Source organism: Rhinolophus ferrumequinum, chromosome 3 (genome assembly GCF_004115265.2).
Source record: "Rhinolophus ferrumequinum isolate MPI-CBG mRhiFer1 chromosome 3, mRhiFer1_v1.p, whole genome shotgun sequence".
Taxonomy (NCBI): Eukaryota; Metazoa; Chordata; class Mammalia; order Chiroptera; family Rhinolophidae; genus Rhinolophus; species Rhinolophus ferrumequinum.
Genome location: NC_046286.1, coordinates 23,193,796 through 23,217,321, shown reverse-complemented (window position 1 = coordinate 23,217,321; position 23,526 = coordinate 23,193,796). Strand labels below are relative to the sequence as shown.

At 35.2% G+C, this 23,526-nt stretch overlaps 1 protein-coding gene across 1 annotated transcript in view; it reads left to right on the top strand.

Annotated features, from left to right (window-relative positions):
* The window catches only part of COL21A1 (collagen type XXI alpha 1 chain), a 155,696-nt gene that overhangs the window by 81,612 nt on the left and 50,558 nt on the right, over positions 1-23,526 (top strand). The window contains 3 exon segments of the mRNA XM_033093680.1: positions 8,486-8,539; positions 8,637-8,690; positions 23,066-23,119. Coding sequence (XP_032949571.1) covers positions 8,486-8,539; positions 8,637-8,690; positions 23,066-23,119 — 162 coding nt within the window.

Here is a 23,526-nt window from a genome sequence, read left to right as displayed (position 1 = left end):
GATTCTATGAAGACTATCATATTTGCTAAGAAAGGTGACTAAGCTACAGAATTCTGGAGATGATTTTTCATATTATTGGCCTTCACAAGTGATTCAGGAAGATTATCGGTGCCCTGCTACCAATAGAATTAAGAGTGGATTGATCACTGGGTCACAGTGATACAGTGCCCCACTTTGTCCCCATCCCCCTCATTGTGCCCCTAGAAACTCCAGAAAGGGCCCAGCTTATTATGGAGGGTTAAACCTTACAGAATTGGTAGCACAGATGGGGAATTTCAGAGTTATGCCTTTATCAAACCACAAATAAAGAGAGGGATAAGGACAAGTTAGTAGGAGACGAAGGTGTGTAGGTAGAAAGGAGGGAGAAAGGAGAAGAGATCGAGTAGATCTAGTTTAGGTCATTGTGATGACTTTGATTTTCAGTTGGAGTGACCTCAGGAGCTACTGGAGGGTCTTGAGTAAATGAGTGATGTGAGAGAACTTTTTCAAAAGTTATCTCAGAAGTTACTCTGACTTCTGAGTTGAGACTAGGTTTTAGGGCTCTTGAAATAACCAAGGAGCAAGATGATGGTGGATAGCATCAGCAGGGTAATAGTGAGGTGAAGAGAACTGCTTACATTCTGGGTGTATTTTGAAGTTGAAGCTGACAGGATTTGCTGATGTATTAGATGTAAATTTAAGGAAGAGAAGTCCAAGGAGACTCCAGTGAGATGTGGAAGGATATGATAGAGAAAATTGGATGGGGAAAATCAGAAGTTTGGTTTTGAATATATTAACTTTTTATGTTAGATGTTCAGGTAGAAATTTTCAGTGGGGAGTTGCATACAGAAGTCTGACATTCAGCGTAAGTTTCCTTTGTGTGAAGTGTCTTCTCTTGTCCTTTACCCATTTTCTATAGGGGTCAGGGCAATTTGCATATCAGTTAATAAGAGCTTCTCATGCATGAAGAGAATTCATTCTTTGATATATAGGTTATAAATATTTCTTCCATTTATATGGTTTATAATTTTGTTTTAAATTTTTAGAAATATAAAATTTTCCCACAGGTAAGTATTTTCTCTTGTTATTTCTTACAGTGTTTTTTTTTTTTTTTTTTTTTAGCATTGGATACTCTCTGTTCATTTACTTTATTACGGTTTTTAAGAATTTTAAATTCTTGATTTCATTTTTAGAACTTATTTTGGTGTTTGGGGTACCATGAAGATCCAAACAGATTTGGCGAACTGGGTGAATGGCTATTCTAATATAGTGAGATTCAGCTGGAATAAATGTATGGCCCCTATTTGTCTGAGAGACATTATGTTCAGCCTTGGTGAAAAGGGATTAACATATGTGAGGGGGCTGCCTAAAAGGCTGATGCAATTTTTGGCGTTGTTAGTAAATATATAATGTCTGTATTAAGAAAGATGACAGTCTTGCTTTTGGATTTGGTGTAGGATACTACACTTTAGGGATATGTTGGATCTGGATTTCATTCAGAAGAGAGTAACTGGAATAGAGAAAGAACTCAGATGACAGCCTGTTGTGGGGAGGATTTACTGAACTGCAAGTATAATCCCAACGAGAGATACCATTTTTAAATACTCAAGAATGATGGTAGAGAACAAGAGGGAAGGGAGTTGGGTAAAATTAGCACTGAGGCTTGCAGAGTAAGCTTAACAGGGAATGAATAATCAGTAGTAGAACAATAGGACCCATGAGGCTTTTTATGCTTTTCTCCTTCCAGACTCTTAACTGAATATGATGCCAATTGTGGACTCAACAGTTTAAGAGCTGTGGGAAGTTCAGAGCTGAGTGCCAGTTTAGAGCTGGAAAATAGGATGCATTAGGATAAAAGCCAAAGAAATGGCTATTATTTGGCTTGGGAAAGAGAAGTAAAAGGAGCAACTTAATTATGAAGTGTGTAAAACATCTTTCTAGAATGAAGAGTTTCTACCTGAACTCTTACTTCACCTCAGTTTGCGTTCCTTAGCAAAAGGGTTTATTGCCTCACTGTTTTCCTCTTCCATAAACACACACACACACACTCACACACACACACACCCATGAGCGTCCCACTGATAAATTAAAATATGCACTGTTTGCCTCGAATGAACTATTCTACACTTGGGCAGTTTATCTTCCTTTTCTGTAACAAAATGTTATTTAAAACTTATCTCTTCTGTAAAGCTTTCCTTAGTTGACTAGCTAAATCATTTTTCTCCAACACTCCCCCTATGTAAATCTCTTATGTGGATCTTTCCAAGTTTATCTCATGTGTCTCTGAAATAGATTACTTATATTGTATATATTATAGATAGTATGTACAATAATGATGTGTATAGACATTGAATTCTTCAAGAAATTGTTTGGTCACACATCTAGCATTTATGACTTCAAAGTTAAATTCATGTTTATATTGTGTCTTTTTTTTATTATAATCTCTGTGAATGCAGGGCTGTTTTTATGATTATTTTTAGAGCCCTCAGTGGTAGTGACTGTTTGGACTCAATAAAAATTTATATATATTTGTTTGCTTATTTATTAATTCTTTCATTCATCCACCCAGGATTCGTTGGGTTTTTACAGTGCTCTTCTAGGCTAAGAAAATACAGCAATGACCCAAAATAGACAAAAACTACTGCCGTTTTGAAGCTCACATTCCAGTGGGGAGAAACAGATAATCAATCCACAATAATAATTAAAAATAAGTAAATAATATCAGATGGTGGTAAGTAGTATGGAAACATTATTTCAGGACAGCAAGAGAAGAAATGGGTTTAGTTATTGGTCACCACCCTTTGAATATAAAGCGTAATTACCAGAGATTTAGGTTGGGAAGTAAGAATTATTTAAAAAGGTAAAACTTACCTTAAAAAGTTGTATATTCTCCTTTTGAAATAAGCTTACTATAACTTTAAGTATAAACTTTCTTGGGCAATTTACTTAAATTTAATTAAATTCTGTGTAGTGAGCTGTATCTGCAGAGATGATTTGTCAGAGGTAGGCAATGTTTCTTTCCTGTGCTTAGCTCCAGGCAAATCGTTATAGGAAAGCAGATGATGTTGCTTTGTATTAATCAACCATCCACTTTTACCTTATGGGAGGAAGATTGGATTTAGATCACATTTCATTTCTAATAAATATAGTTTGCTTTAATTTGAAGTAGCAATTTTTTCAACCCCCAAAAAAGCTTCTCGTTGTCAAATATAAATCATTTATCTTAGTCCATTGAAATATTAAAAAAATTTTGTGCTGCTTCATAATTTGCAATCAAACTATATTTTCCTCCAGAGTCCCTCCGTCAGCCATCCTGCTACACAAGCAGGCGTCCTGGGCATCATTCCGCAATTCCAAATTCCTCACCTCCTGTAACCCATCATCAGGTTAGGCTAAATATATCCCTTGAATGGACTCACGTTCTACCTACCATCATCTCTCCCCTGCAGGAACCTCTTGCATGGTCTTCATGCTTTTCCTTGCCCCATCAAATTGATTCTCCTCAGTGTAGCTGGTGAGCTCTTCAAAGCTCAAGTCTGATTGTGTGATGCCCTGGTTTAGTGGATTGGATAAAGATCAGATTCCTTCCTAAGACCCACAAGCTGTTCACGGAACTCCAGTTTACTGTTCCAGTCTTGTATGCAGCATACATACATACATAGTTTCTTTCGTCTCCAGAGCTTTGGCTCATCCTATCATGCTGCATGGCACATTGAAGGGCTTCTTCCTACGTGTTGTGCTTCTTTTAGTGTTCCTTTGACCTTATGTGCCAGAGGAAGCATTCAAATGCTTTCAAAAGCTTCCCTTGACTGCCTACTCTTCACCTCCCATAGCATCATGGTTCTTTCTTAGAGGTTAACTCAGGTGTAATTATATATATATATATGTAAATGTGATCTGTTAATCAAGTAACTGAGCAATCAGTTAAAGCATATAAACTACTTGACTTATAGTTTGATTAAGTGGCAAACAAACTACTTTCTGTATTAATTATATACATGGAAAGACAGACTCATGAGTGTTCTTGGAATTTGGTTGTATAGAGCTGTAAAGTCTGCCAATGACTAGAAGAATCCACAGTGGACATATACTTACTTTTGGTTACCTAGTTACTTACCCTGGCTATGTATCTGACAGTATCTGTTGGAAATTTGGAAAACTTTGAAGAAAATTATGTAACAGAATAAACTTTTAATCACATTCTTACATTTAAAAAATAAGAAAGACATCCCAAGTAATTTCTCTGGATTTTATTCTCATTAAGCTTAGAGCATTTAAAGGAAACCAATTACTCTATCCTCGTCACTACTTAAAAAAAATCTATATATTTTGAGTGGCAGAATAGTTTATGGTATGATTAGAATTGTGCTCAGAAGAGATTGTGACCCTTGCACATTTGATGATTTGATTTCCAATTTCCATTTCAAAGCTATACATCTTTCCTGGAGCATTGTAACTATGAATCATGGAATAAAAGTAAATTGATTCTGTATACTTCAGCCCTACAATTTGGCAGTGAGAATATTTTTTTCCTATAAAGTGATTCATTTACAAAAAAACTTTTTCTGAACATGGGAAAAACTTAAATACTGTCAGAAATCACGCAGATGGGGGTGGTGTGGATGGATACTTGGACCTGTTAATAATTACAAAATGGTGAAATTAATGCTGAACATATTAAGGAGCCAAAGGTCATATGGAAGTTACAGTTATACAAGAAAACACAGAAACTTATGTATCTAGAAAAATAAAAACTTAGTAAGCTATATAAAAAGCTCATAATTTTTCCCGTTCCAGAGCTTTTTTTTTTTTTTTTTTTTGTTTTAATATGTCCTGCTATGAGTCAACAAATGTTTTATTTCTTGCTCCTCTTGGAAATTGTTGTAATATTCCTGTTAACCTTTATTTTCATGATTTTTAGTCCAAAATTTGTTTTTTCTAAATTTCATCCAATTTCTTCTGGTTATTTGCCCTGGGATCCCCCAGCTTGGATGTGGTTTTGGTTTTTCTTTATTTTGTTACTAATCATGCTCCCTCTAGCTTCTAAAATAACCTTTGAATTTTTTTATACAACTAAGTTTTCAAGACTGCATCTCATTGTAAGTTAAGAAAAAAATAAAGAGCAATAGCTTGGTTCTGGTATTATGGGAAGCGTTTATTCTTCCTGTATTGTAGTCCTTCCAAAAACAAAACCAACAGGGCCATTATAAAATACACTGAGACCTTGTTCAGAATTACATCTGTATGAATATTGAAAATGGGTTAAATCATAATGATAATAACTAAAACTACCATTCCTCATGCACTAATGGTGGTTGTTAAGGCGACACAGTAACATTCTACAGAAGTGTTCTCATGGCTTTGTACAATAGTCATTGAGTCTGAAGAAATGAAAGAAACTCACATTTGCTGAGTTCCTAGCATCTGCCAGATATTTTCACCTGTGACACTTTTTTTTCATGAGTGAAGGGGTTATTATTATCCTGGTTTATGGTAGAAAACTGAGGTTTAGCTAGACAAAGTGACTTGGCCAAAATCCCAAGGAAAAGGAGGAGTAAAAATTCTGTCCAAGGTCTTTTCCAATTTCAAAATTCATTGTCTTTCACTTTACTGTGTTGCCCTCCCAGGATGTGGGGACTTGATGATTCTGCCTGAGGTCACACTATGAGTTGTTAAGTGAGCTGGGAACGCAGTTGGGACATCTCCACGCTGCTTAAATGCTAAAATACAATGTATCCTCTCTAACAAATTCATTATATTAACTTCTTCAAGAGGAGAGGCAGCAAGGAAGCTTTTGGTGTTCTATATTTGATAGTTAATCTGAAGAAAGTAATAAAGCAGTTATGACATTTGGCTGAAAATGTGAAAGAAAAATAATTAATTAAATGTGAACTTTACATTTTGATAAATGGCTAATCTCCATGGTAACATTATTTTGAGAAACTTTCTGAAAATTCCTTTCCTCTGGGCACTCAGTATCCTAAACAATATAAAAGTAATCTGGTTAAATGGACTTTTGTGAATCTAGTTAATCATTCTAGAGTCGTAAGGTCTCATCTACCATGAAGCGTTTTTGATAGAGGGTGTTTCCACTGCCTCTGTCAATTTACTAGCTATGTAACTTTGGACAAGTTACTTCCCATGTCTCAGTTTCCTCATTTAAAAATGGGGGTAATGTAGAACCTATATTAAAGAGTGATTGTGAGTATGTAGTGAAGTACTTAATCTGGAACATGACAAGTATTATGTAAACTATTGCTATTATTATTTCTCCCAGTTACAACAGTCTGTTGTAAATCATGTCAGACTATCCAGAGAGTGCATACAAGGTTTTGAGGGATCTCAAGGTCATCCTATGTGGTGGCATTTATAAGTAGTCCAACTCTGTTTAGGCATGAGCTAGCAGTGATAGAGTTGAAATTCAATTCCAGGACTGTCTGATTCCAAAGTAGTTGAGGGAAAGAGATTCCGTGATGACTAGAGTGGTACAGACATAAGACGGAACAAGCTCCATGTAGATTGACTGTCTTCTGACAGATCTTGAGAACATGAACCACATGGTATTATTAGTAGAAGTTTCAGTTTTCTATTGGAAACAGCACAACATAACATGGTTCTGTGGGGAAAGAGATTTTTCATACTTGTGTGCAGTGTGGATGACTTGAAGATAACTTCTTCCAATGTTTACTAACAAAAAATGTGCCAAATACTCTGTTCAATGGCAGAAATAAAGAAATGAATGAGACTTGGTTCCTCATCTCAAGGGGGCACATAATCCAGTGACACAGAGACAATGCCAGCCCAGAGAGCATGTGGCAGGTTTGAAAAGTGTAGGCTGTTTTGTATGGAGTATGGAAAGGCTGGTTATGAGACTTGTTCATTGGTAAAGTAAAATGATTAAGGATTGTGGAAAGGGATTTGAGAAAAATTCAAGTTTGAGAAATCCTGGAGAAAGCATAATGATACACTCTGTGAAGGACTGAATAGCGTATGATGGAAAGGATGATAGTGGTGATAGAAATTATATAGTTATAGTCATTATCATTCTGAGAGTGAGCATTTTACAAAATAAGAAATGCAAGTGCTTGTAAAAGAAAAAAAAACTATAGCACTGTTCTTTTTGAGACAACCTCTATTATTATTATCACTGCTAAAAGAGCAAAAAATAGTAAAAGGAATATTTGAAAATGAGACCGGGAAAGCAGAGAATTATGATGTCTATAAAATACAGCTAAAAATACTACTGACAAGTGATTGGATGAGTACAAACACCACTGCAGATACCCATGAGTAACCACATGGAAATGAAGCTTTTGAATTTAAGAATGAAGATGGAATTGGAAACGTTAATGAGATCTGTGTGACTACTCTTGACGACAGAAAGCTGTACCCAAACAGTGAGATCTGAGAAAGATGGATGATGAACAGAGAGTGAGAGAAAGATGGAATCTGAATAAGAGAGGTAAATGTGTTTGCAGGTGCCAGGTAGTCCAAGTCAACCTGACACTGACTTTGAGAAACCTAGAGAAATGTTCAGGGCCTGCCAGTTTGTTTTGGAGTTTAGTTGTCATGTGCTGAGTGAAGGATGAGTAGTGTTCCTCTGTCAAAAAAAGTTGTACTATTTTACCAAGGGTCCAGTTTCTCGAGAAATGTGTAAGAAGCAATGGAGATGGAAGTGACCCTCACCTCAGCAGACAGTTCAGCCTGGGGAAGTGCAGGGGGTGGGGCGCACATCACAGCCACGTTCTTGAGGTTAACAGCAGCAACTTTCTAAAATGAGCAGTCCTAAGGCTGTTACAGACTTACTCTGAAGAAAAACATCCGTCACGGTTTAATGTATTCTAGAGATTAACGCAGATGGCCATTAATCAGGTAGTTTAAAAAAGTGTTACATTTGTTTAATCCTCTAATCTTAGATGTTTTTCTCTCGGATATGTTAAATATATTTCTTTTTCTTTTTTTTCACTTTTTAAGATTTAATTGGGGAAGGGGAATAGTGTGTATTTCCAGGACTTTATTGGGGAACAGTGTGTTTTTCCCAGGACCCATCAGCTCCAAGTCAAGTTGTTGCCCTTCAATCTTAATAGTGTAGGGCGCAGCTCACTTGGCCCATGTGGTAATCGAACTGGCAACCCTGTTGTTCAGAGCTTGTGCTCTAGCCAACTGAGCCATCCGGCTGCCCCAGGATATGTTAAATATATTTCTAATATGCAGAACATTTCTTTAGAAACTATGAACATTGGCTTTGTATTTTCATCCCAAAGCCTTTCTTTTGATTGAAACATTTCTGGATATTTTTATTAATCTAGAGATATTTAAGACCTTTTCCCTAAAGACTGACAGATATAAATTCCTTATTAAACATTTGACACTTTGTTATTTTGGTTTCTTAAACTACGTGAAGTCTTCAGTATAAGAAACTTGAAACAGAAGTGGATCCCGAAGTGGAGGGCTGCTCTTTGTGAATATGAGGAAATGTTCATTATCTCTTGTTTATTTTCTTTAGGGATATCAGGGCATTGCAGGATCACCAGGTGTTCCTGGATCCCCGGGAATACAAGTAAGTGATCCACTTGTAGACATTTTAGAAATAGCATTTCTAGTGAACAAAAAAAGATAACAATAATTAACATCATTTTATTTTGTGGTTAATTTAGGGAGGACGAGGACTACCAGGTTACAAAGGAGAACCAGGGAGAGATGGTGAAAAGGTAAACACACACAAACAAAAACGTGTCCAGTTGTTTTAGTCACTCCGCAATAGATACCTGTCTGGCAGGTGGCCTGTTGGCTTAGCCTTACTGAACTTCCCCCTGTAGGGCTTCAGTGAGTACCAACGACATTTGAACTGCTTACTTTCCTTTTTTGCAACTTTAAGATTTGCCAATCTCCCTATTGAAGTGCATGTTCTTAAATATGTTCAATATATTAGTACCTTCCTATGGATCTAGTTAAGGTCTATTGGCACACATCCAAGATGCCCATTTGTATTTGATCGGATCCCTGTGTTGATTGGTAAGCTTAATTCCTAAAGCACAATCTTATTTCTAAGTTCTTCGAAGGCATTTTACTGTTTGCTCCTGATAAAAACCCTGTACTAATTTTCTAACTGCGATCCTTGCAAAATTATTACCTTTCGAAAATAATGTGTGTAGCATCCACATGTGAGAAACACTGATGTAGACTATATCCATTTTATGTTTTTATGGTCACTCATGTCGGTTGAAGAATTATAGGTGCTAAAGTATCATGTTTGGATGATCTCTGGCAGATCTCATGATGAATCTGCCACTTTCAAGCTATTTGATCTTGGGCACGTTACTTAATGTCTTTGAATCTTATTTTCTTCGTTGACACAATGGGGATTTCTTTATATGCTTTTGTGAAGATTAAATGAGATAATGTATGAAAAAATATGTAGTGTGGTTTGTAGTACAGGGTTTTTCCTTAAGTAAATGGTTGCTATTTAGTTCTGCTTTGTTTATTAAGTAGTTGGTTGCCATTGGGATGTAACAAGGGTGAACTGGCATGTCTCATTGGCAGAATATGGGTTAGAGTGATCACCAGGACAAACAGGAGGGTTGGTGAATGGAAGAGAAACACAGAAGGTAAAATAGGTCAGGGAAGCTTTATAATATGGGAGAGTTAGAGGGCCTATTTTAAAGGATGGAGGTGCCGCTTAAGAGGTGACAGGAGCAGGCCAGGCCCATAGGAACGGGAGATGTCATAGCTCTGGAATAGACAACCTGAGCTTCTCCAGGTGAATGTGGAATTCCACTGGGGAGGTTGAGGAGGACACCTGTTCGGAGACCTACGTTCTAGTCTACAGGATCATTGCTCTTTCTTTGACATTCTCACAAATAACCTGATTTGGGGATTGGGGGATGGCATAAAATATGCATTCATGTGTGAATTAATGCACCTATGAATGGATGGTGGAATGAATAAATTTATTTGTCCCTTTATCTGGGTTTAGAGACTAAATATGAAAAGGAGGCTTTTTATTTACCTTAGAAGAATTGGAGTAAGTTTCCTTGGGAATAAGTGTGCCTTATTTAAAAATTAAGGATTAACAGTTTTGTTAGTCACATCTGAAACGAACTGCTCTATTGTTTTGGGCTATTGTGCTGTCTTTAAAATAGATGTGTGTGAATTTTACAAAGCCACAGTTTTTATTGAATTAGATAAATAAGAAGTATGTTTATGAAAAGTTCTCTGTTTTCAGTCCAACAATGATTTCATTCAGAATTGATTGTTTCTGAAATTCATTGTCTGGGCATAAATATGATTTGAGGCTGTCATTGTGGGCTTAAAATCACCATGTGCTATCATCTTAAGTTCCACCTCACAGTTCTTGTGGCTTCAGAGAGTTCTTTATCTAGACTTAAAATAATTTAGTAAGTTAGTTAAAGACTTTTCCGTGGTTGTCCCTCTATAATACAGTTCCTTGATTTTCAGAAGTGGGAATGTTAAAAAATAAAGCCCTGAAATGGCCTTGAATTGTGGTAGTACAGGATATTTTTTCCAGTCATCACACAGTGGTGTTTGGGAGATTGTTTCCGTACAGTCTTGTTCTCCATTCGGATATTTTTTCCAGAACAATTTCCATTTTGTGGGTTTCTCCTCCGAAAACTCCCATAGTAGGAATTTCCACCTAAGATAATTAAAATTAGATACACTTTCTTGCTTACTTTCACATTTGTTCTTCACATATCAGACAAATTGAATGTGTATAGTTTTTGCAGGATTTTTTTCTCTTAATTTACAAATCAAAAGGAAACTATCTACCCAATGGTCTTCAATCAGTAACTCATTTTATAATATTCTTTAAAGTTATTCTTTGGAATCTAAGAATACTTTAAGTACTTCAAAACACTCAACGTTACAGAAACCCTAATATTTAAATCATGTGGAGAAGTATATTTTGTTAAAACTTATATGGGTTGTATTGGTTACCTGGTACATATTTATGGGTTTTTGAATAGTATATGAAACTTTATGTCAAATTGAAGTCTGGAGACAGAGAAAAGTATTAATAATTTATTTTTTAAAACTTATTCAGACTTTGTACAACCTCATCACTTGGTTTTCTGAGTTTAAGAAAATAAAATATGCCAATTATATCTAAGGTATCATTATGGAACATTTTATACATTTTGTTAATTTCTTTGTTACAGAATTTTAACATTTAATAAATGGGTCTTTCAAGACCTTGTTTCCATTATGCTCAGCATCCATACCAGAATATTTTTGTGATGAGTGAGACTTCCCTGCTTAAATAAGTCCCTTATTTTCATTATCTGGGCTTCCAAGTCCAAAGATTAAGTGGTGTTACAGTGATTTCTCTTATTTCTATGAGAGAGGGAGGGAGGGTGAAAAGGAGGACGGGGGGAGGAGAGAGAGAGAGAGAGAGAGAGAGAGAGAGAGAGGAGAGAGAGAGAGAGAGAGAGAACGAATAGTGACAAAGGACCAAGCTAAGAGAGTTGTTAAGGAATAATAAGTTCAAACTTAGTATGTTAGTGGTTTTACTTCTTGCCATGTTTCCTGAACATTTAAAAAATTAAAGCAAAGCTAGTGATGACATAAGAAGGACAAATAGTTACAGCTGACTTAGCAAAGTTGCAACGTTTTTTCTGTTGTCTCAAAGACAGTCATCTACCCTTGTAGATTTCTGAAAGCACCATAGCCCAAACATGGGGTATGTGTATGTTGCGGGGAAAGGAGAGAGAGATGTGAAGTGGTTACAGATTACAGGCTGGGCTCTGAATTCAGGCTACTTAACCCCCCAGCCTTGGTTTCTTCATCTCGTTAAATTTGGTTTTCAAAATCTAGAAAGTAGGGGCTATAGCATTACTTTCATAGCCTTGTTTTCTAGAAAATGAGGGCCATGCATGTGCTTGCCCAAAATTAAGTACTATAAATTATGATGATGATGATGATAATGATGATGATTGATGATGATGGTGGTGATGGTGGTGATGGTGGTGAGGTGGTGATGGTGGTGATGGTGGATGACGGTGATGACGGTGATGACGGTGGTGGTGATCGTAGTGTTGGTGGTGATGGTGGTGACGGTGGTGATGGTGGTGACGGTGGTGATGGTGGTGATGGTGATGACGGGTGATGACGGTGTGGTGGTGATGGTAAGTGATGGTGGTGATGGTGGTGATGGTGGTGATGATCATGATGGTGATGATGGTGGTGACGGTGATGACGGTGGTGATGATGTGGTGTGTGATGGTGGTTTGATGGTGGTGGTGATGGTGATGATGACGATGACAATGACTTGCTGTTTACCTAAGGTAAAAGTTTTAGGAAATACCTTTGGTTTATTTTTTTTATCATTTCTCTAAATGTTGAAGTGCCCCATCTGAAGCATTCAGACAGGAATTCCCTAAACTTATTCCCACTACATCTACCCTCTTACCTGTATATGTTCCTATCTTCTGCTTTCTCTCCTATGTAATATGGATGAACTGTTCATATATAATACCCAAACCTTCCTCTTGTGCTTTGAATCACATTCTTTCTCTATTACTTTGTGTTATTAATTAGCCCTTCACATCTGTGTCTTTAGTTTTTTTTTCTTTTCTAGTTAAATTTTCCCAATAGCCCGAACGATGACCCTGAAACCAACCATGTAGACTCCTTTACTTAATACCCCATTTTATCTGTTTTCCATTAGAGTTAAGTATGCCTTTACTCACTCTTCACTTTCCAACTTCCCTTTCACCAGTGTCGATAGGATTTCCATCCACACCTTCTGAATATTTAGATCACTACTGTCTACCATCTTTAAATCCAGTAGTCAGTGTTTTCCAATATCTCTGGCTCTCTTGCTGCATGTCTCAGCAACATTTGACACAACTGATTATTTCCTTCTTCTGGGAACAGTTTTTTTTCTTCTTGCCTTATTTGGTTACTTTTTTCACAGTTTACTTTTTCTCCTCTTCCTCTATCCATTCTGTATATGTTGGGATATTCCAGATTCAGCCCCATGCCCTTCCTCTTCTTCCTTAGTAGAGTCTATTATTTCAATATTATTAACTATAAACTTCTAGGAATATAAATTTATATAGGCAAATATATAATATAATATACATTATTGGAGAAGTATATTATAGTAATGTTTTTTAATATATTGATACGATTAATTGATAATCAATATAATAATATAAAATATTGTTAATACATCTTATATACACACACTGTTTACTAATATTTTGCTTCATCTGAATCTGGAGGAATCCATTGGAATTGTTGTTAACAATCAGGGATAATCTAGAAACACTTTTCTCCACTTTTTATGGAAGGAATGGTACCATATTTTCCATGTCTCCTCCATCCTTTCCTCAGGGCCTCTTCTTCCAAAGCAGCACTAGCTATGCCCTCCCTACTTGCTCTCTGAAGTCAGGCTTTGCTGAGTCCCCCCTCTTGTATATATGGTGTTGACCTGTGTTTGCTCAGGTTTTCACTACTTCTCTGGATACCTTGCAAAGTCTTGATTGCTTCCTGACCTCTCAACCCCTTTTAAGGATCTATAACGGATTCAGCATCTCATTTTTTTATGAAGAACCATTAATTCCATGTCGCACCTCATTTATTGGCTGCTATGTGTCTTCCTGTCTTCTTTTTCTCTACTGGTGTCATTGGGAAACTTACAACTTGTATCGAATTTTTAGAGTGCTTCATATTTTCTTGGTTCTGAACTCTACTCCTCATCTTTGCATTGGGTATACTCTGTTCTATGATCATTGATACACTATGGCAGTGAACCTATAATAGGAGCTCAGGACTCTACCTTTTTTCTAGGCCAATGGTAATCCCGAAACCCCAGAGGAATGCCCACCCTTGTGTTAGAGGAAACATTTTAGTAGATTTGGACAGTTTCCCATAATTCATTATTGCCTAAGCCTGAGTAAGATTTAGCATTTTTTTTCTTTTTAATCTGAGTGAAGAAGGAACAACCAAGATGTATACAGCTTTTGATGTATTGGGTGCTTCAAGGCTTTTACTGTTCTGTGTACATTTTTCTGTTTTATTTTTAGACATAATTTGCATTGGTATTATCCATATGCATTCCTTATCACGTGTAATCCTCACAAAAAGTCATGTGAGGTTAGTAGAATAAGTCTTACAAGGCCTATTTTTACAATAACTGTGAAGTAAATCATCCCTATTTTATAGTTTGGAAAACTGAGAAATGATGAACTTAAATCATTTGTCTGAAGTTACCCAAGGATCAGCGGGTTGAAATAAATGTCTTGATCTCAGTCTGGCTTTCTTTCACCATATTTTTCTGTTTGGGCCAGAATAGTTTGTAACAGTTGTGATTTGTTCCACTTTCTGTTGCCTTCACTGTGAGAGGAATCCCTGAATGCCTGTCAGTAACCAAGTAGATAGGAGGGGGAAGAGGGAGTAGGACAGATGGATTTAGGTTGCACTGATTGTGCCAGGAGAAGAGGATTCATGGTTTACATCTCTCTCAAGGAAGTGGGATAGTGCACTCTCGGTCATAGATTACCAAACTTTCAAATTGCAAAATTTTTACAGTAAATGTCTTTTGGTAACTGTAAAATGTCTTTTTGGTACTGTAAATGTCTTTTACAGTAAATGTCTTGGGGTAAACGTTATCCCATATATATTGTATGAATTATATGCCTATGCTACTGAACAAGCATCATTGTGTACCTAAAAAACATAGGTACACAATTTTTAAATTTTAAATGAGATTTTTAAAATGCTAGCTATCCTATTCTCTTACTACTGAAATAATAATCTGGACCTGACATTAGAGACTATGACTTTAGATCAATTTATGAGGGTAGACAGACTCTTCAAAGGCAGATTCATCAATCATGAAAAGCTTTGGAGGGCAACCTGTGGAAAATGGAACCATCTTACTGTAAACCTTGGATTCTCTTTGATTCTAATCTCATATAAACTCAGATGGAACCAAGAATGTGACCTCTTCAAAATAATTGTTTTATTGACCTTTTCTTGGAGTACACTGGAGTGTTTCCCATGTTTTAAAAAACGAAAATGTTTTGTATATTCAGCATATTATCATCCATCAAAGGCAGGCATCAATTAGGATGAAGTAGGTTATGCTGCAGTAAAAACAAATCCAAATGCCTATGGCTTAAAACAAAAATGTTTGTTGTTCATCAAACTACACATTTATTAGCGGCAATCAGCATGGGTCCCCTGTTGTCCTCACGTATAGACTCAGGCTAACAGAAATTTCACCTTCTAGATTATAACTAATTATGGTAGCGGGTGCATGGAGAATCAAACAGTGGCTCTTAAGCCATTTCCATTCACCTGAATTAGCCAGAGCAATTTTGATATATTACAGCAATTTCAAGAGTCAGGAAAGTGTGATTCTTTCATGTGCTGGGAAATAGAGAGATCTGGATAAATAGTGGTCATGTCTACTAAGAAATTACAAATAAATCAAAAATGGATTTTTTTCTTCAAAGAGGTCGGGATCTAATAAAGCACATAATACACACAAAGTAACTGTATTTTAAGATAGTATTAAGTGCCAACAAGGAGAGTTGCATAAATTTTTCCAGAAGTTTATAGGAAAGTTCAACGTTCAAAAAGTCTTCATGAAATCAACTATAAACAGAAGGGTAATTAAAGCTACACAATATAGAGGCTATTCTTGCCCAATTTAAGATTTCTTTAATTTAGGGATGCAGTGGTTCGTGTGTGTGTGTGTGTGTGTGTGTGTGTGTGTGTGTGTGTGTGTGTTTTAACAAGGCAGTAATGGACAACTTTTAGATATATTTCTTAGTTTTTCTGACTATATCCATAGGAAAATTTCCCAGACATCAATTGATTATAGGATCAAAAGATTAAATTCGTAATTAAACTTTGAAACGAATGGCCTATTTGCTTTCCAGAAAGTTTGTATTCCCTCACAAGTTGTGAAAATATCTTTACTTACACTCTTATCAGCACTGAGTTTTACTCAAGTTTCTAATTTTCACCAGTGCAGGTTAAAAATGGTACTGGTTTTGATTTGCTGGTTTGATTTTCACCAGTGCAGGTTAAAAATGGTACTGGTTTGGTTTGTTTATTAGTGAGGAGAGTATCCTGTCATGTAATTTTGGGATTTTTTGTTACTTCTCTGTAATTTTGCTTTTTATTCATATCATATTTTTCCTTCTGGGCTGTTATCTTTTTAAATATTGACTTTTATTTGCAGTTCATAAATTGTGTGAAAATATTTCTCCTGGTTATATTATGTGTTTTGACTTTTTAAATTTTAGCCATATAGAAAATTAAAAATTTTACATATATATAGATTCGTTAAAATTTTTTCTTCTATGTTTGTGTCTGTTTGGAAAGTTCTGCATTCTAACATTTTGAATATAGTTACTCATGATTTTATTTTAGAATCTTCCTATTTTATATTTTAAATGTATAATTTTTTATTTGGAGTAGTTAGAGGAACATTGATATTTTCCCTCTCTTTTCCTAAATGGATAAGTTGGTTGCCACAATGTTTGTGAAATAATCACTTTTTATCCATTTATTTGAAAAAACCATCATTATCATTAAATTTCCATTTTAATTTGGGTCTACTGTTTTGGGATTTTCCGTTCTGTTCCATTTATCTGTCTACATCTTCTCCACTGCCAAATTGTTTTAATTATTGTCACTTCATAATATGATTTAATATTGGCAGGGTAGTCCTTCCACATTATTTTATAATCAGAATTTTCTTGACTATTCTTGCATGCTTATTTTTCCAGATAAAGCTCAGTATCTTTTGTTCAATTTTATAAGAAATTCCTATTCATATTTTAATTAGAATTCCTTTGTATTTATGAATCAATTATAGAAGCATTGGCATAGTTCCAATTTTGAGTTTTTCTATTCAAGATTATGATTCATCTTTCTTTTTATTTCTGTCTTGAAACTCAGTGGAATAATATTAAACATTTTCCATATTGGTTCTCAACATTCCATATTGGTTCTCAACATCTCAAAGGTTTTATCTAGGAATTTTATCTAAAAATTTTTGCCTTGTTTCTTTTTGTTCCTATTATAAATGGTACTTTTTCTTAAGTATGTTTTTATGTTAGTTATTGTTTATATATAAAAGACTATTTTTGCTTATTAATTTTTAAACAGCTGTTAACTGATTTCTCTTATTAATTTTTTAGGGTATTAAGTATATTGGCATAAGATGTATAATGTATAATCATCAATAAACATAATTTATTTTCTTCCTTCTAGTTTTTACTTTTTTCTGTATTTTTTCTAAATTCATGGGCTAGTCAAAACCGTCTAGAAAAAACAAAAGTAGTGATGATAATGGGCAACTTTGTTTACTTTTTAAGTTTCAAACTGTCACAGTCTCTTTTAGTCCAGGTTTGTGGCTCTTTTGTATTAAGTTGGTGCAAAAGTAATTGTGATTTTTGCAATTATTTTAACCTTTTAAACTGCAATTAAACAATGGTATAACTCAACAGCAAATATAGATTTGTAATTTGTGTCTTTGACTTTTGATTACAACCAGCAACAGAATCCATAATCCTATTTTAGTCATGACCCCCTCTACATTAATTAATTATTAATAAATGATAAGTGGCTTGAATTTTTCAGACATTCACTACATTCCTAGCTTCTCTTTCTTGAGCCGTTATGTCCAGCTTGAAAGGATTTGTTAGATCCAGCTAAACTGATTCAGAGGATTGGTGTTTAGGGCCATTCCCTTGATTTAGTCATTCCTAGAGGCTGAGATTTAATTGAAATTCTTTTAAGGGCCTTCTCCAGTTTCATTATTTTCCTGGTAGAGATGAGAAAAGAGTTGCATCTCCCAATCCCAATATTTTTGGATGTGGTCTGTACCTTTTATTAAAATAATTAATTAATTAATTAATTCATTCATTCATTTAATTATGACTTTCAAACTGGCCACTGCTTTTCTGTGCTCATTTCTTTTATAGAATCTTTTAAATACAGCCAATATAAATTCATTCATGATACCAATATTTAGTGTGTGATTTTTTTTTCAATTCTTTGCCTCTGGCTACAAATTCATTTGATGCATTTGCAAGTTATTATAAGAAATTTTTTAAATAAAATTTTCACCACTGCATTACATGAATCACATTTTTCCAATCTCCAATAATTTCACTGCTCATTATCTAGACCCAAAACCAAGGCCATTTATATTTTTTAATATGGTTTTGGCCTTCCTCTTTCTAGTATACCAATTCTTATATTAATTAACTTAGATTAAGGTATATTTCAGTAATGGATGATCAAATAGCTCATTGGCCAACACAAGAGCATGTATTTGTCTTTCACATTACATACCCATTATGGATAAACTTTGGCTTAACTTGACCACTTCTTTGCTATCAATTACTTTTGAACCTTGTTCATAAGTTTCCTGAGTACACTGTTTGGGTCATACTTTCTCGTGTTCTGTATTTTGTAGTTACTGTCTCAGTATTCCCCAACCATTTTGTTCACTAAATTTCTCTGCTCCCAGCTTCACTCCCCAGTCCCCTTAACAGCTGTATGTGAACATGGATATCATGCCTTTTTATTTTATTTAAAAATCTTGCTTATGCACATGAGGGTAGCTTTGTCCATATTTTATATTTTTTTTGTCCCAATATGGGTGAATATGCTCCTAGTCTTCTCAGTTCATCAAAGATTTGTTTGTCATCTCTAGTAAATTAAAGTTTGAAACTTAGTCTTTTATAACTCCTTGCTGGAGAATGGAAGTCTTACTGGGATTTTGTTTAGCCTTATAAGGGAAACCTGGTATGTATCTTTCTTTTGTAGTATTACCAAGTATTCATGGCCTAGCTAAATTCCATCTTATCAAGAGTGTGTCTTATTTTTTTAAACTAAAATTTATTGGGATGACAGTGGTTACTAAAATCACATAAGTTTCGAGTGTACAATTCTGTAATACGTTGTCTATATATCACATTGTGTGTTCACCACCCAGAGTCAGTTCTCCTTCTGTCACCATATATTTGATCCCCTTTACCCTCATCTACCACCCCTGCTCCCCACTTACCCTCTGGTAACCACTAAACTATTGTCTGTGTCTATTAATTTTTGTTTCTTTATTTGTCTTGTTTCTTTGTTGCTTTCAGTTTTATATTCCACATATCAGTGAAATCATGTGGTTCTTGACTTTTTCTGTTTGACTCATTTAGCTTAGCATAATAATCTCAAGATCCATCCATGTTGTCACAAATGGCATATTTTCATCTTTTCTTATGGCAGAGTAAGTATTCCATTGTGTATATATACCACATCTTCTTTATCCAGTTATCTATCAAGGGACGCTTTGTTTGTTTCCATGTCTTGGCCACCATAAATAAAGCTGCAGTGAGCATCAGAGCACATACATCTTTATGGATAAATGTTTTCAGATTTTTGGGGGTAGATACCCAGGAGAGAGTTTGCTAGGTCATACTGTAATTCTATTCTTAATTTTTTGAGGAACCTCTACATTGCCTTCTGTAGCGGCTGCACCAATCTGCATTCCCAACAGTCTATGAGGGTTCCTTTTTCTTTAATACTTGTTATTATTGTCTTGTTGATGATAGCCATTCTGACTGTTGTGAGGTGATATCTCATTATTGTTTTTATTTGCATTTCTCTGATGATTAGTGATGTTGAGCATCTTTCATATGTCTATTGGCCATCTGTCCTCTTTGGAGAAATATCTAATCAGGTCCTCTGACCATTTTTAAATTGATCTATCCTGGCCTTCCATTGGTTATCTCATTTCAGTCTTCTGAGAGTTAGCTCATGTTATTCTCTTAACTTGAATCTCTTTTCTCTCTAGGAACTTTTACCATTCCCTTCTACTTCAAGCAAAAGGGAAAAAAATATATTTAAAAGTTAGTTTTAGTTCTTGAATTAAGAGTCTACATGGTAGGGGAAAGAAAAATCATCCAGTTTTCTTGCTGTGTCTCTTGGTCTCCCCCTAAATACTATTTTTACTTTATCCTCTGCTTGGCTAAATTATTGAATTTTGGGGATATAAGCTTGTGGAAGAAAAAGGGATTCTGTAATAAATATGGCCAAAAGTAACCTGATGTACTGTGTCAATTTGTATCATTTCTGCTGTATCTGTCTTGCTGTCTTCTGTGACAGTGGACCATTGTAAACCCACTCTCTAGTGGACAAGATACTCTGAATGTTGAAGCATCAATAATTTACTAGGGCTTTTGATGAAGATGAATGGTTGAATACACACATTATTTTTTTCTCTCTATCTTAACTCTAATTAAAGTAATAGTCAAAGGATTACTAACAATTATATAATAGTAATAATAATAATACCAATAGCAACAACAACAATAAAAACCTAACATGACAGAGAATGAAAGGAAATAACAGCTTCAAAATGTTGGAAGCTGAAAAGGACACTGAATCATAAAATTACAACTCATATGATTTATATGAAAGAGACCCCCTTTATATATACAATCATATACACGCATACACACCTGCATACACACACACACACACAAAAAAAAAAAAAAAAAAAAAAACACGCATGTAGGTACCCCAAAGGCTCAGGAAATGATAATATTAAGTATTTCTGAAAATGGAGGGAGGTGAATTGAAGGTAGAACTAAAAATGGAAGCATGGTTGAATGTCCCTTTAAGAACAATGAAATCCCACTATCTCTTCCTCAACTCTGTATAGCCAAGTATACCTCCCTCCTTCTACCCTGGCAGAAACATAAAAGTTTAGTATCTGGAGAAGAGAAAGCTGAGGATCTCTACACTGGGAAGAAAAGGCTGAGTTGTATTAAAACAATGGGATTTAGAAAACATTTACCCATGCTAACTCCTCCTTTTTTCCCCCCTCTCTGGCCTCCATAATGCTGTCAGCCAGTCCTGTACACTGCAGGCACAGAAGATCCATCTGTGGGGAGTCCTGTGGAATCCAGAGCTATCCAGTAAAATGACTCAACCAGGCCATATTATAGTGAAGCTCAGTCAATGAACAGTACCCACTGAGAGCTTTTCAGCTTCTATATGAGCTGACAATCAGGAACCACCAAATAGGAAAGCTAAAGATCAACCAAAAATTTTAGAAGAAACCTATATAAGGCATGGAGAGGAGGACTTGCGAAAGCTCTGTAATTAATGCCCTCAGAGAGACACAGCCCTGTCAGACCCTGTTTCAGCTATGTTCCTTGGTGTTGGGTGATGGGTCATCAGTTCCAACTTAAAGGCAGCACCTGTGGATACCCTCCTTGTGGAAACATTCCAGATCATTATTCTTGGCAATCCCTGCATAAACCACCCCAATCTCATTCCCAGGGTCTGCAGGCTTTTTCCCTGTCTGTTCTAGAGGGCCTTCTATCACAGTTGTATCTATCTACCTATATGCTTAGAAGTAGCTGAGGGAAAGTTGTTTATATGAAATGTGAATGGGGTTGGGTTGTGGTCTGAAAGTCCACATGTGGAGGCATGAGGCCCCCTACATGACAAGTCCTCCATAATGCCTAACATAATAGATGTTATAGACCATACTGTTGCTTAACACTAAAATTTTGACCTGTAAACAAAAGGAAGATCTCACAAGCTTTTTGAGAGCAAAGACTCTACAACCACTACCACCTCCGACCAAAAAAATATGTCACATACAAATGATGAGAATCAGAATGGCTTCAAATATCTCACTAGTGACAATGAAATCAAGAAGGGAATGGAGCAGAGGCTTCACCAGTCTGAAGGGAAAAAAATTCTATACATATATATGCAAATTATCAATTACGTAAGTGAATAGAATAAATATATTTTTAGAAATTTGAGGTCTCAGAAAGTTGTTTCCCATGAATTCCTTCTCAGGAAGCTGTTGGATGATGTGTTCTTTTCAACAAAGGAATAAACAGATATGAAAAACAACAGATCCATACTGAAACAAAGGAGAAGGCTCTAGGAAAGATATATTAAAGAATATGAAAATTTCAATGCGTATGAGTATATTTTAGAAGTGATTTTGACAACTGGAGATATTTGGAGTTCAGTATTGCAATAAGTTTATAAAAAACTAAGCAGTCCCCCTCCCCCCAGAAAAAAAGAAAGAAACATAATTTGTAACTCTAGGACAAACAAACGTTTGGGCAGGAAAAGGCAAACAATCAGCATATTTATGGTTTGGCTGTGAATCTTAATATCATAAACATGGACTACTGATTTAACCAAAGCTGTAACAGAAGATTTAGGGGATCCATGCTTCTTAGAAGTAGAGATGGGGAGAGGGTGGTGTGAGAATTTAATCCTCATCTTTCACAGTGGGAAGTTAGTAGGTAATGCTGGAATCTGCAAATGTGATATTAATGTAACTATGTGGTTTGATGATTTGAACTCATAGAAATATAGAACTTTAGAGTAAAAAGATTTGCCTTTGGAGGGTTCTAGTTCTATGCCTTGCACAACTACGAGTATGTCATTCTTTAAAACATATGAATAAATAAAGATTTAATAAATATATAAATAAAAATTTTACAGAAATTAACATTTTAAAGAATTACACCACTCGTAGATAACTGGTCACATCCTCTTCTCTTCCTGCCTGACAAGCTAAGAGTATAAGGAAATGTTTGTATATAGTATCTTAATTTGCCTAAATAAAAGTCAGTTTACCCAAATCTTGCTGTGCCAGCCGTTTGTCCTCTCTTGAAACTGTGTCTTCACTATTAAGATTTGAAGCTAAGACAGTACCACCCAATATTTCCCACAGAACTAAGTACTAATATTATATCTAGTAAATATCAAATTGTGATTTTTCTTCGTCTCCCTTCTTTTGACAATAAGTTAAGACCTTCCATCTTCACAGACACATCTGTGAAGATACCTAACTCTGGGCCCCCAAATACTTTCCTTTTATGAATGTAAGTGAAGCCATGATAAATGAGGACTAATCTCTCATAGAGATAGGCTTTTAATATTGATATGCATTTAATTGTTTGCAGATTTATTTTCAATGGATTTTGACAAGGGTGACATTGAAAAATGTATGATTGTTAGGCTGAAATGTGTTTTGTTTAATTAATTTCAGTTTTATTTTCAGGGTGACCGTGGACTTCCTGGTTTTCCTGGGCTTCATGGAATGCCAGGATTAAAGGTTGAAGAAATCTGTTTTTTTTTTTTTTTTAATTCAACAATGCTAAAACAAAGGAAATAATAAAATCAGTTCTGCAATACTATATTTTATTTCAAATTGGAAGTGTTGCAAATATATTATTAATGCTCATCTATCAATTGGAATATATTGAAGTAAATAATTAAGATTAAAATCATAGTTCACATAAAGCTTTTCCAAATTCCCTTTAAAACTCGCAGTGATATAAATCTTAAAATATTTAAAAATTGATGAGTAAGTTTTACTGTATGGAAATTCTCTTAATTATAAGCCCTATACTATAGTCCCTGTAATAATACCAACTGTTCATATGTTTCTTTGTTTTTCTTTATAAAGCCTGGAAAACAGGACTTTTATAAAAAAAAGCTTTAAATTATTTTATTTCTATT